Genomic DNA, 13,913 nt, shown 5'->3' on the forward strand with positions numbered 1-13,913 from the left:
CGAAGCTGAGGTGAGTTGGGCACTGGTGCTCTGTTGTTGGTTTTGTTTTTAAACTAGTGCTCCTGCATGGTCACAGTTTTAATGACACATACTGGGAAGAAAGTTTCCTTTTTCCAAACAACTGTCTCTGTGATTCTGATGTTACACACTATTCATGCATTGAGCAAAGGAGGCCTGACCACAGCCCACCATCAAAAGGAGCCACTGAATAGTTCCATCTCTTCAAAAAGATGCTTGCTTACTTCTCTCTCTCTCTCTCTCTCACACACACACACACACACACATACACTTTTGCTTTCTTGCTTTCTTTCTTCTGGTTCTAGGGCTTGAACTCTGGGGCCTAGACACTGTCCTTGAGCTTTTGTGCTCAAGGCTAACACACTACAGTTTGAGCTACAGCTCCACTTCCAGGTAAGAGTCTGATGGGGGGCTGGGAAGGTGGCTCAGTGGTAGAGTGCTTGCTTCGAATGCATGAGGCCCTGGGATCAATTCTTCAGCACTACATAAGCAGAAAAAGCCAGAAGTGGTGCTATGGCTCAAGTGGTAGAACGCTAGCCTTGAGCTGAAGAGCTGAGGGACAGCGCCCAGGACCAGAGTTTAGGCCCTATGAATGGCCAAAAAAAAAAAAAAAAAAAGAGAGAGTCTGATGGACTTTTCCTGCCTGGGCTGGCGTCAAACTGAGATCTTCAGATCTCAACCCCACTGGCCCCTGGCAAGCATGCTTTTCATATGCACATAAGTGCTGGACTAAAATTGTGGAAGCATTTTAGGCTCCCCTCCATCATTAAAATTCAGAGTGTTGGAAGAAGTTGCCTGGGGCAAGTGGATTTGAAGAGAAAACATGAAACATGAGCAAGAGTTGGAAACTGGGACTGAGTTTCGCTCCAATATTTGTGTGGTCTTCCTTAAGGTATTTATTATGCCTTTGGCTCATGTGTGGTCTTCCTTAAGGTATTTATTATATGTATATAGAGAATTTGGAAACCATTGGGATGGATAGCCATCTTCCTTTGAACAATGATTTTTTTTTATATTCTAGTATTGGGGCTAGAACTCAGAGCCGCACACTGGTTTTTTGTTGTTTTGTTCTTTTGTTTTTCCTCCCCGCCTTGCCTCTCCTCCCCTCCCCTCTTCTTTCCTCCCTCCCCTCCCCTCTTCTCCCCTCCCCTCTCCTCTTCTCTTCTCTTCCTTTCTTTTTTTTCCAGTCCTGGGGCTTGAAACTCAGGGCACTGTCTCTGAGCATCTTTTACTCTACGACTTAAGCCACAGTGCTACTTCTGGCTTTTTTCTGTGTATGTGGTACTAAGGAGTTGAACCCAGGGTTTCATGCATGCTAGGTAAGCACTCTACCCCTAAGCTACATTCTCAGCCCCTGTTTTCTTTTTTTGTTCTCAAAGATGACACGCGACTACATAAACCACAGCTCTAGTAACATCAATTTATTTGAAATGATTTAAAATGAATACATCTGCTCTGTGCCTGCAAAAGGCAGTCTTGTTGATTGTCCCAATAGGAATTGGAAGGCCAACGCAACTTGTAACCCATCAGATTAAGGATGGTTCCTTGTGGACAGACGTGTTTTCTGGTGATGCTAGGGGGGGTCAGCCAGGCCCTTTTCATAGACCACAATTCTTTCATGATTGATGGAACTTGGCTTTAATGGATGGGATGGTCCTAGAAGATGGTGGAGGAGAGAGGAAGGCTCAGCACTGATCCTACATACAGCCCCAAAAAAAAAGGGGCAAAAAGGAAAAAAGAAACAAAAGCAAAAAGTGGGGGCAAACCAGGAGAGAAGACGGGAGACCACAGTGCCTCACAGGGGAGACTGAACAGACGCAGAGTGATAAGTAGCCTCAGCCTTCTCTCCAGCTCAGGGGGGACATTCTGCCTGAGGGGCCTGGATTCTTGTTCTCCCTCAGCCTCCTGGTGAAGTACACAGGAGAGAAGCCAGGGATGTGGGATGGGCACCTGTGTGAGGTTCTGGGGGAAGGACCCTGCACATCCCACAGAACAAGGCTGCACCCCCACCCTGCCCCCGGCCATGGGACAGGACTGTGATTTTGCCTTCTGATGGGGATAAAGCTGTGAGGGAAGGGCCTCCCTGTTCCCCTATTCCCTCCCTCCCCCCGCCCTGCCCACCCCCCTGCGGAGACCAGGGTGAGAACAGCGCACTTCTGGACTTCTGGTAGAAGATGAATGAATGAATGACACAAAGCCTTCCAGCTCCTTTTCCCCAGACTGTCTCCAGAAGCCTGAGTCAGGGTCTGTGAGAAAGGTTAGGGAATGATTTATTGTGTCTCTCCTCTGGGGCACTGAAGATGTTTATTTCAAATAGAACAAATGACGTTTAGGTCTCAAGAGATCTTCCAGCTAAGTTCTCCCATAAGGACACCAGCCTGTTTGGCATAGTCTAACACAATGCTAGAATCTTCTCTGAGCTTGGACACCTTTCCTGTTCTCATGCCAAAGAATAGCAGTTGCCTGTAACTATTGGGAAAGTGGTACCTAGAGTCTTGACCAAGCTCTCTGCCTTACAGATGGGGACTTGGCCATGTGTTCTGAGCCCCTCCCACCAGTCGTCTTTGTTAGGTCAAGTCAGGGCTCTGTAACTCATGAAGCACTGAGAAGGGATCTACTGTGAGAGCCTGCTGTGGACTTCTGCAATCACATTGTAAATATTTGCCTGTTCCTGGTTTGAGCATGATTTCTGACCGGGCAGGGTCTTACGCAGCCAGAGCATTCAGGTCATGCTTTTTGTTGAGCAGATCGATCATACAGTGGACTCTTACAAAACCCATCCTATATCTGTGCGCTTTCAGTTCCAGCTCTATACACTTAGACAACACATAGAACTCACAAGGCCCATGTGCCTCCTTTCTACACTGGTAGGTGAAAGTATTTGTTAGAAAGATAAAGTCCATGGCCAATCTGACTTGGCGCTATTCCTGCACTCTAATAATAAGGTGTCCTGTGTGTGTTCAGACACCTGAGCCACCAGGAATTGGAGACTGGATCTACTCCCACATTTATTGATTGCCGCCTTTGTTCCAGAAAACTTGGCAAATGCTTCACAATGACCCCAACTGATGGTTACCTGTCAGCAGCTTGACAGTGTCCCAGAGTAACATCAAAGACGGATTTGCAGAAAGACAGCAAAAACCATTTTAAGCTTTGTTGTTGTTTTTTTTTTTCACAATCAAGCTAAGGAGAGATGTGAGGGGGAAGGAGTGGACTGAGCAGCACACAAGTTTCTCTACACCTGAAGGCTGTGTGTAAGGACACTTGTGTCCCTGGCTGGCTCTCCTTTGTCTGATCTTGACTCTGAGGTGTGCGGAAGTCTCCACCGCAAGCAGTGGCCACCTCCTCAAAGAAAGCCCCACTCCCAGCCAGCACTTCTGACACCCAGTGTGTCCACAGCAGCTCCTGCACCATCTGCAATCACTTGCAGGTATGAGGCAAAGGCAAGACCTCAGGAAATCAGAACTCAGATCTGTCCTTTGGGCAAGCTTTGATTTCACATTAACATTCACCCTGGCAAAACTTCAGGGCATTGAGTGTGGTAGGTTGGTTTGTATTTTTGCTTGCTGTTTGGAGAAACATTATTAAGGATTCTCAGGGCTTTTGGCCATCTGGGAGGGTTTCTAAAACAGCAGGAGGCTAATGCTTAATGGGTTAGCAGGGGAACCAATTCAAACTTTCCTAGTGCTAGCAGAGCTGCAGGTAAACACTGATTCAAGAACTGTTCAGACATTTCCTCCTTTTTCTTGAACTCATACTAGATTCTAGTTTCACAACCCTGCTGCTGGTGTGTGTAGATGGTGTTATAGGCCATATGAGAGGAGGAGAATGCTTCTGGTTTTGTTACTTGTGTGCATTTATCCTGTTAGGATCTCCTTCCGATTGCTAGCTTGGCTCTTCCATGTAAAACCACTGCGTGTGCAGAGGTGTACTGGCTCTACCCACCTCTGAGGCCCCACTCTCCCCTCTCTTGCTTCCTTTGTGGCGAGCTGTTTTCCTCTATTTTATGTTATTATAAGAGGAGATCTGGGTGTTCAGGTTAATGTATAAAGAAAAGAGCTTTACTTGGCTCTCAGTTCTTGAGATTCGAGAGTGTGGCCAGCTCTGTCATCAGGACGTGGTGCATGGTGTCCTGGTGAGTGTGTGAGAGGGAAAGATTACGTGGCATGACAGAAAGTCAGAGATTCAGAGACGAGGCTAGCTCTGTTGATAAAAACCATGTGAGGACTAACTAGAATCCTGTGAGAGCCACATGAATCCCTTCTGAGGGTGTCAGTGCTCCCAGCCATGCAACCACCTTCCATGGCACCACCCCCTCCCGCGAAGGTCCCAGCCTTGTTGCTTCACAGTGCAGGTTGGACCACCAGCCTGTGGGCCTTTTGGAGACACACTCAAGCCATAGCAGGAGGCTGTCCACTGAATTAAAAAGTCTTTTTGCAGTGTAAGGAATTCTAGTTAGAAATTGATACTGGGCTTTCATCATTGGGTTGGTTTATATCACCTTGGATTTGGGTAGGAAGGGATAGCCTCAGAACTTTATTTATGGTTTAGTGGCTAACACTGAAGTGTTAGCAATGTTTTGGGTAATGGGACTACGGGTAGTATTTTCCCCCTCCGTGTGTTTTCTGTGGTCTTTTGGCTTCATGCATCACTGTTAAAACAAGATACTAAAAATTGGGCAGCTTGAGGAACAATCATTTCTCATAATTCTCAAGGCTGGGGAGTCTAAAATCAAGATACTCACAGACTTGATGTCTGGCAAAGGCTTGCTTCTGGTTTTATAGACATGCCTTGGGCTATGTCCTCCTAGTTAGTCATGGGGTTTGAACTCTGGGCCTGGGTGCTGTCCCTCAGTTCTTCAGCTCAAGGCTAGTGCTCTACCGCTTGAGCCATAGTGCTACTTCTGGTTTTCTAGTGGTTTATTGGAGATAAGAGTCTCATGGACTTTCCTGCCTGGGCTGGCTTTGAACCATGAAATCCTCAGATCTCAGCCTCCTGAGTAGCTAGAATTACAGGTGTAAGCCACCAGTGCCTGGCTTCTGGTCCCTTCTTATAAGGACACAAATCCCACGATGACTCTCCCACGCTTATGACCTAATCTAAACCTTGATTGGCTCTCAAGGACCTGTTCTCCAACTATATCACACAAGAACTTAAGCTTTTCAATATATGAGTTTGGGAGCAGGAATAAGCCTCTAGTTTATGGCTGTGTGCTAGAACTCCTGGCCAGCATGCACAAGAGCCTGGGCTCTGGCGCTAGCACTGATAAACACAACACACACACACACACACACACACACACACACACACATGAACAAACTCAACATGGATGTTATAGGGAAAACCTGGGTTTGACTTCTAGCACTACCACTAAGTAGCTGTGTGAGTTTAGCATGTTATTTATGGCATCTCTAAGCATCCTGTCCTCATGTGGAGACTGGGATATTGTCATCTCACAGAGTCATGGATCTCTGGATGGGACAACATGTGCAAGTCCCCCTTCCTGTAAGATGAGAGCTGCAGGAGGGACCTGATGGCCATCTGTCTTCTCTGCTTTCAGTGATCTGCAGAATGCGGCCGCCGGGTCCTTTGCCTCTGCCTTTGCTGCCTTGGTGCTCTGCCCTACAGAACTCGTGAAGTGCCGGCTCCAGGCCATGTTTGAGATGGAGACATCGGGAAAGATAGCCAAAAGCCAGAAGTAAGCACTGAATGTTGAGGCCCTGATGCTTGGTCTCTCTTGCCTCAGTGTATGGAGTGATGTTTCATTTTATATAGTGTTGTCAAAATTGGGTTCATCTACTCCCAAATGCTGTTTTCCAGTATACTTTCCCCTAATCGTCAGAGGATAGTTTCCTGAAAGGATTGATCCCACCACCCACCCTGTAGGAGGTCTTAGGAAGAAATGGTGAAACTAGAAGCTGAATAATTTGCTTTTGTCTCGGGTGCAAAAGGCTTGATCTTCATCCATATTTGGGAGGGGACCTAGCAAGCAGCTTTGAACCAGATCTGAGAGCTGAGCTTGCTTTGGTTCTGATTTGGACTGTGAATGCCCATTCTCAGGTTTCACATGAGTGTTCATGCTAATCCTTGAGATCCTAATAGAGACTTCCCATCCTCTGCAGCCCTCCAAATGTACCACAAAGGGCTCAGGCTCTGCACACACTCATTATTTCTGTTGGCAGGTTGACCAATTTCAGCGATCTGTCTGCTCCTTACAGTGCCCTATTTTCTACAGCTTTCAGTTCATTCCAACCAACTTGAATCTATTATTTCTTGTCTAGAAGCTCAAGCCTGTAAGGCTTGAGAACTTTCTGTTGTTGAACTATAGCACACAGTAGTGTAAATGCATGCATGTATTCTGGGTTCTATAAACATCCATGAAGTAAAGTCATGAATGTAACCAGTACCCAGATTAAGTAGTAGAAAATCAATAGCACTGAAAAGGCTATCTTCATGTGCCCTGAAAATTGTTTACAATAATTTAAAGATAGTTAATGATTATGTCCAGTGGATTTAGGCAGATAAACACCTTGTAAAGAAGTATTGCGGGGCTGGGAAGGTGGCTCAGTGGTAGAGCGCTTGCCTTGCCTGCCTGAAGCCCTGGGTTCGATTCCTCAGCACCACATAAGCAAAAAGAAAAAAGCTAGAAGTGGCGCTGTGGCTCAAGTGGCTTGAGATGAAGAGCTGAGGGACAGCGCCCAGACCCAGAGTTCAGGCCCCATGACTAGACCAAAACAAAATGAAACAAAACAAGCAAACAAGCAAAAAGAAGTATTGCTTTTGTGCTTGGGGTATAACAGTGTACAGAAGATGTGTGTGGATGGCAGACTAACTGTGCAAGGTAGATTACTTCTGCACACTGCACAAGGAAAGGAAGTAGTGGGCGGGCCTGGCCAGCAGGGCATGTCTGATGGAGCTCTTGGGAGCTAGCTCTCAGAAGGAAGATGTTTGGTTGTGCTCATTTTTGTCAGCTTAGGGCTTGCCTGTCCTAACTCTTTCTCACGGTGTCCCTCCCAGTACAGTTTGGTCTGTGGTGAAGAGCATCCTTAAGAAAGATGGTCCCTTGGGCTTCTACCATGGCCTTTCAAGCACTCTACTTCGAGAAGTACCAGGCTATTTCTTCTTCTTTGGTGGTTATGAACTAAGCCGGTCAGGTTTTGCATCGGGAAGATCAAAAGATGAATTAGGTAACTATGTGTGCGTTGACAGAATTTTGGTCTGATGATCTCTGCTTCCTGGGGGTGTGGTTTCTGCAGGCATCTGATCTGTGCACTCCTTTGTGATCCCCACGAAGGCTTTTGATGCCAGAAGCTTCTCAACAGTAGGTGACTACGAGGACCCTCTCCTAAGGGGCATGACGTTCCTCAGGACAGGAACTGAATCAGTGTCTCCCAGACTGTTTCAACAGTGTAGTTCTTTTAAGGAAGAATAAATGCAGAGATTATTTTCTCCATGTAGAAATCAGTATGATGATGAAAAAGCCTGTAAATGAATCTTGATAGTGGAACTGGAGGCATGGATCAAATGGTAACACCTTAACCATGAGCAAAAAAGCCAAGCAGAAGTGAAGGCCTTGAGTTCAAGCCCCAGTGTGTACACACACACACACACACACACACACACACACACACACACACACACACACACACACACACACACACACACACACACACACCTCCCACTAATCAAATCAAGCTTGGCAATGTCTTGGTAGCAGTGAAGAGCGCAGTGAAGAGTTCTAACTTATCCTATTAAACTGCTGGGCACAACTGTGTGCTTGACACTATGTGTCAAAAATTAACATGTTTTTCTTTGTAAACGATTTATATTGTTGTTATGAAGGTGCTGTACAGAGAGGTTACAGTTACAATAAGTGAAGATATGTTTCTTTTTGGACAATGTCACAGCTTCCCTTGCTGTCTCCCAGTTTTTCCCTCCATTCCCACCTACAAATTGTACAGTTTGTTTACAACATAGTGTCTAGTGAGTATCTGCTGCATTTGTGAGTTGGTTTTTCTTAAGCATCTCATTTCAGTGAATTGATATAAACTGTGGTTAGTCAGGCTCCTAGACTAAACTAATGTATTTAGTAAGATACTTTCTTTTTTTTGTTTTTTTGGTTTTCTTTGGTCCGGTCGTGGGGCCTGAACTCTGGGCCTGGACACTGTCCCTCAGCTCTTCAGCTCAAGGCTAGTGCTCTACTATTTGAGCCACAGCGCCACTTCCAGTTTTTTTTCCTTTTTGTTTATGTGGCGCTGAGGAATCGAACCCAGGGCCTCATGCATGCAAGGCAAGCGCTCTACCACTGAGCCACCTTCCCAGCCCAAGATACTTTCTTAAATGAAAAAAAAAATGGAGTTGTTGGGTATTAAAATACAGTCACAAGAGGAGTTGGGTATTTGTAATCCTAGCTACTCAAGAGGCTGAGATCTGAGGATTACAGTCCAAAGCCAGCAAGAGTCTTTGGGAGTCTTATCTTCATTAACTACTCAGAAAAAAAAAAGCTACAAGTGGCTCTGTGGCACAAGTGGTAGAGTGCTAGCCTTGAGAGAAAAAAAAAATCGCAAGGAACAGTGCCCAGGTCCTGAGTTCAAGCCCCAGGACCAGCTCCCCAAAACAAAACAAAATCAAATATGAAAATAAGGGTGAGAAAGTTCGAAAATACATGGACTTGGCTGCAGAGGCCTGTCTTCTCATTGCCCATTGATGAGACCTGCTGTTCTAGGTGAGCCAGCCACAGCTGAGGATAGGACCAGAGGTGTGGCCACACTACTTGTGACCCCAGCTTAACACAAGCCTTGCTAAGGTTTCCTGTCCTAGTGAGGCCAAGGACAGACCCAATGACCACATGGAACCTTGTGTCCTCCAAGAGTTTTCTTGAAGAATTGTATCCTCCAGCATTACTGTTCTCTGCCTGTACCACTGCTCCACTGATCTCTGAAAATGACACTGAAGATCAACTCTTATTTGCTATTTTTCTCCTCTAGGCCCTGTGCCTTTGATGCTAAGTGGCGGAATTGGTGGAATTTGCCTATGGCTTGCTGTCTACCCAGTGGATTGTATCAAATCTAGAATTCAAGTCCTTTCCATGTCTGGAAAGCAGGCAGGGTTTGTTGGAACCTTTCTTAGTGTTTTGAAAACCGAAGGTGAGTTGTGCTGAGTGCAGAAACAGATTAGGTACACCCAGTCAATTGGTTCTTTTGTTGTTGTCCTGTCAACTAACCCCTAATAGTAGGGCAGGGGCCTGGCATGATCTTTTGTTTTAAATAGCCTAAAAGGATTGTTGAGGATGTGGACTTCCTATGGTTTGAAGTTAGTATAGATCTATACAAAGATGTGCAAGAGGATGAATAAGGGTTTTACAGAAATACAACATCCTTAGTGATGACATTTCTGAAATCAGAAATAAGCAAGCAGCTTCTGAAGTGACTTGGGGGCAACTTTTAGAGTTAGGCAGGAGAATAATGACTTTAAGTGTTAACTTGTATAGTAACCAAGTCCATGGAATCTGTGAAAACCTGTTCTAGCAACCATTATATATTTTAAAACTTGGGTTAAGTTGGGCACTGGTGGTTCACACCTGTAATCCTAGCTACTTGAGAGGCTGATATCTGAGGAGTGTAGTTCAAAGCCGCCTGGGCAGGAAAGCTCAAGAGACTATTTCCAATTAACTAGCAAAGGGCTGAAAGTGGAACCATAGTTGATAGAATGCTAGCTTTGAGCACAAAAGCTCAGGGATAGCAACCAGGCCCTGGGTTCAAGCCTTAGTATTGGCATACACAGACACAGACACACACATGAATTGTTTAATTCATGTCCCCTATAGCACACAAACTCTATTTAATACTAGTAACCTCAACTTCCTTAAGTTTGCATGACACTTTATAGTTTTATAAAGTACACATGCTTCCCTTATTCAATCCATCCTCAAAGCCTTCACTGTTGGTGCTCTTGCTGTCACCTATGGCTCCAGTTACCTCCTTCTGGCCATAGCAGGCCTTGCTGCTGCGCCATCCATTTCCCAGAAGTTAGCGAGGCATGGAAATAATCTGTTTTGCCCCCAGCATGAACCACCTTTGTGAGAAAGCCTGATCCTTGTCTTGTTTTGACTATTTTCCTTAGGGATACCTGGAAATAAATTCTTTCTTCACTTGTTGGGTTTTATAGCATATGACTATCCCTAAGAAGGGGATTGTCACAGTCTTTGATCACCATTTTGTCTCCTAGGAATAACAGCCTTATATTCTGGATTGAAACCTACTATGATTCGAGCATTCCCTGCCAATGGCTCACTATTTTTGGCCTATGAATACAGCAGGAAGTTGATGATGAGCCAGTTGGAAGCCTACTGAAGTGTCCTGGTGGGTCTGGATCCAAGCACAGGCATTTAAGAACTACTGTTCATCTCAGGGTTTCATGGAGTATGGTAACAATGTGGAATTACTTTCATTTATGGACGATTTTGCTCATCACTTCCCTTCTTGTACCCTACATCTTAAAACTTTATGGCAGAGCCTCTATTTTACATAATATAACTTGTGCCCATGATTGTACTACAAGAGAAAACTTGCTGCTTTTGTTGTCCTTGATGAAATAAACATCTGGCTGGTAGCCTTATACACTTAACTTGAAAAGTCAAATATACTTCTGCTAGGGTGTGATTTCTGCATAAAGCTACATAATGTACACATGCAGTTTGTGTGGTTATGTACTGACAGAAACACCATTTGCTCAGTGTTTCATTGCAAATAGAAATAGCAGAAACCCCACAGGTGACCATTTTCCACAAAAGTAGTTATAAGTGATTACAGCATCTGTTTTAGATGTAAGTGTATTTTTGTTTTTTTAAGTGTCCTGAACCTGTGTACTAAGAAGTTAAAGATTTTATAATGGAATTTGAGAACTAAAATATCTAGATTTTTAAGAGACTGTATCTGCACATTTGTATGGCTTCTAGATTCTTGATAAAATTTTAGGGTAGGCATCCTACATTTTTGCCCAAATGCAGCACTCTTAAAATAGTGCCATTCATTTTCTAGAAGGGTTCTGAATGTAGTCCGCAGTCTTGACTGGACTGCAGAGTGTGGTCCAGTTTTGCTGGCCTTTGGAAAGCAGCATGGCCCTCACCAGCTTCCCAAAGAGCTTCCCTGCCCTGGGCTACTAATTGAAGAAGAGGAACTGGGAATAGATGGGCGGTGCTTTGAGAAAGACCCATGTGGTCTCCAGCCATCTGGATCCTGGTGTCAGGTGGATTCCAGGGTGTTCTTTGGGCCTTTGAACGCTGTGATTTCCTTTGGACCATCCTGCCACCAGTCTGAAGCGGATCCAGGAAACAGAGAATGCCAAAGCTAAGAGAAGCCTTGTCTTTGTGTTTAGTGATTGAGTGGTAGAACTCAGTGGGTGAAAGTCTTCTCCAACAGATCTAGGAAGGGCTGAGACCTTATACTCCCCAATGAGTAGAGGCTGTGGAGTCTCGACTGACCCATTCTAAAGTTTGCCTCTGAATCCACAAGTTCTTGAAGAAGCCTCACTTCAGTGTTGGAGCCTTCTTTGTTAGTGTGAGAGGTTGCTCATGAATTTTAATGGTGCCTATAGAGGAGATACGACTTTATAGAGCATTAGAACACAAAAAAATGCAGTTTTATCAAGCGAGCTGATTATGTATGTTCCACATAAAAAGGAAAAAAAGCAAACAAACCCCATGGTCCTTCTGATCCTCATGGACCTGGGGTGGGCAATTCTTCAGCCATGTTGTATAGGAGGCCATTCTTGGGGGTAACAATGGTCGATAAGAAATGTACTCATTACCTTACTCATGTAACTGTAACTTCTTTGTACAGAATCTTTACAACAAAATAAAAATTTTTTTTTAAAAAGAGGTCATTCTCACTGGGAAACTTAGCCTCATTGCTCTGTGATGCTCCAAGACCAGTAGCATGCTCTCTAATATGCGTTCTTAACGCTGCCTGGAAAGCCAAAGCAAGTGTGCCAACCATGTTACTATGTCCTTGCTATGTCTGTCTGTGTTAGATTGTAAGAATGGGGAAAATCTCCAGTCTCAAACTTTCTTTTATCACCCAGGATCTGGCAGCCCTTTGCCACAGTGCCAGGAATAGCAGGGTAAGGGAAGCATGCTGTTGCCACCCTGGAGAGAAGAGGATGTTGGGTGTGCTTTGTTCTCTAGCCAGAGGTGTTCTTTTGAGAATACCAACTTCCTTCCTTCCTTCGCACCCTTCCTCCCTCCCTCCTTTCTCCCTTTCTTCCCCTTCCTTCCTTCCTTCCCTTCCTTCCCTTCCTTCCTTCCTTCCTTCCTTCCTTCCTTCCTTCCTTCCTTCCTTCCTTCCTTCCTTCCTTCCTTCCTTCCTATGCTGGTCCTGGAGCTTAATCTAAGAGCCTGGGCTCTGTCCCCAAGCTTTTTTGCTCAAGGTTACCACTTTACCACTTGAGCAACAGCTCTACCTACTTCCAGGTTTTGGGGGAGGAATTGGAGATAAAGAGTGTCATGGACTTTGATGCCCAGGCTGGCTTCAAATGGCTATCCTTAGATGTCACCCACCTGAATAGCTAGGATTACAGGATGAGCCACTGGTACCCGATGAAAACCATTTTTATACTTTAATTTTCTCTTCATGCTGAATGTTCTATAGCTACAGAGTAGTGGTTCATCCAAACAGGCCAGGATTGAAACAAAGGCAGAAAATAGAACTGGCCTCCTATAGGGAAGACATGACTTAGTGTCCTTGGTCTCTTTGCTCAGTGCCTGGAAGCTAATCCGTTAGTCCTGTTGGCGATAGGTCTTTTCACAGGCCGTCCAGTAAAGATTTAATTATCTGGGGCTGGGAAGGTGGCTCAGTGGTAGAGTGCTTGCCTTGCATGCCTGAGGCCCTGGGTTTGATTCCCCAGCACCACATAAGCAAAAAGAAAAAAGCCGGAAGTGGCGCTGTGGTTCAAGTGGTAAAAAGCTAGCCTTGAGCTGAAAAGCTGAGGGACAGCGCCTTGGCCCAGAGTTCAGGCCCCACGACCAGAACTCCCCCCCCCCAAAAAAAAGATTTAATTATCTTAAGCAGTGCAAGTGAGGATGGGAAGCCTGTCAGAATTTTTGCTTTTATTGTATTTGCTTAATCTGTTTCAGTTTCACTCTTTGGTTATAATTGGTACCATTTCAGATCTGTATTCCAGACAAAAATATAACTTGTTTATAATATTTTGTTGAAGGATGTCTGAGTGCTCTATCATTATTTACCTAACACGAGGCTACAGTGACTTTTGTTTTAGTACCATACAAGTACCAACAATCAGCCATGCTCAAGGTGATGGCTTTATTTAACTGCAACAAGCATTTTTCAGTAGTAATGTTGCAAAGGCAGTCATGCTGTAGCCAAGTGCCAAAACAGAACTTTTTTGAGGGCAATCATGGCCTTAAAATAGTGTGCCAGTGAAGGTACTTCAATCTGTACTAAAGGGAAAGTAATGATGACTGTGTGTGTCCACAGGTTTAGCCAGTGTTTATAAATGTGTCTTTCCTTCACAGTGTTCCCAAGGCCTACATGAAGTTGGTTGTGAGCAGAGGTGGTGGATTTTCAAATAGGAAATCTAGATACTATTTCGTTGAACTCATCTTTGATGTTACACAAAAGCAGAAGTTATTGAGATTAATCCCCCCCTTTTTTTTGGGGGGTGTCAGTTGTGGGGCCTGATCTCTGGGCCTGGGTGCTGTCCCTCGACTCTTCAGTTCAAGGCTAGACCTCTACCACTTAAGCCATAGCGCCACTTTCAGCTTTTTCTGCTTATGTGGTGCTAAGGAATAGAACTCAGGGCCTCATGCATGCAAGGCAAGCACTCTACCACTGCACCACCTTTCTTCCCAGCCCCTGAGATTAATTCTTATTTCTCAA

General features: G+C 44.9%; 1 protein-coding gene across 1 annotated transcript in view; it reads left to right on the forward strand.

The window, feature by feature from the left end:
• Positions 1-10,635, forward strand: part of LOC105999715 (mitochondrial ornithine transporter 1-like) — a 26,379-nt gene extending 15,744 nt beyond the window's left edge. Inside the window, exons 4-7 of the mRNA XM_013034812.1 lie at positions 5,579-5,716; positions 7,036-7,205; positions 9,006-9,164; positions 10,246-10,635. Of these exons, the coding sequence (XP_012890266.1) occupies positions 5,579-5,716; positions 7,036-7,205; positions 9,006-9,164; positions 10,246-10,370 (592 nt within the window). The 3' untranslated portion in view covers positions 10,371-10,635. The remainder of the gene's footprint in view (positions 1-5,578; positions 5,717-7,035; positions 7,206-9,005; positions 9,165-10,245) is intronic.
• The last annotated feature ends 3,278 nt before the right edge of the window (positions 10,636-13,913 follow it).

Source organism: Dipodomys ordii, unplaced genomic scaffold (genome assembly GCF_000151885.1).
Source record: "Dipodomys ordii isolate 6190 unplaced genomic scaffold, Dord_2.0 Scaffold197, whole genome shotgun sequence".
NCBI lineage: Eukaryota > Metazoa > Chordata > Mammalia > Rodentia > Heteromyidae > Dipodomys > Dipodomys ordii.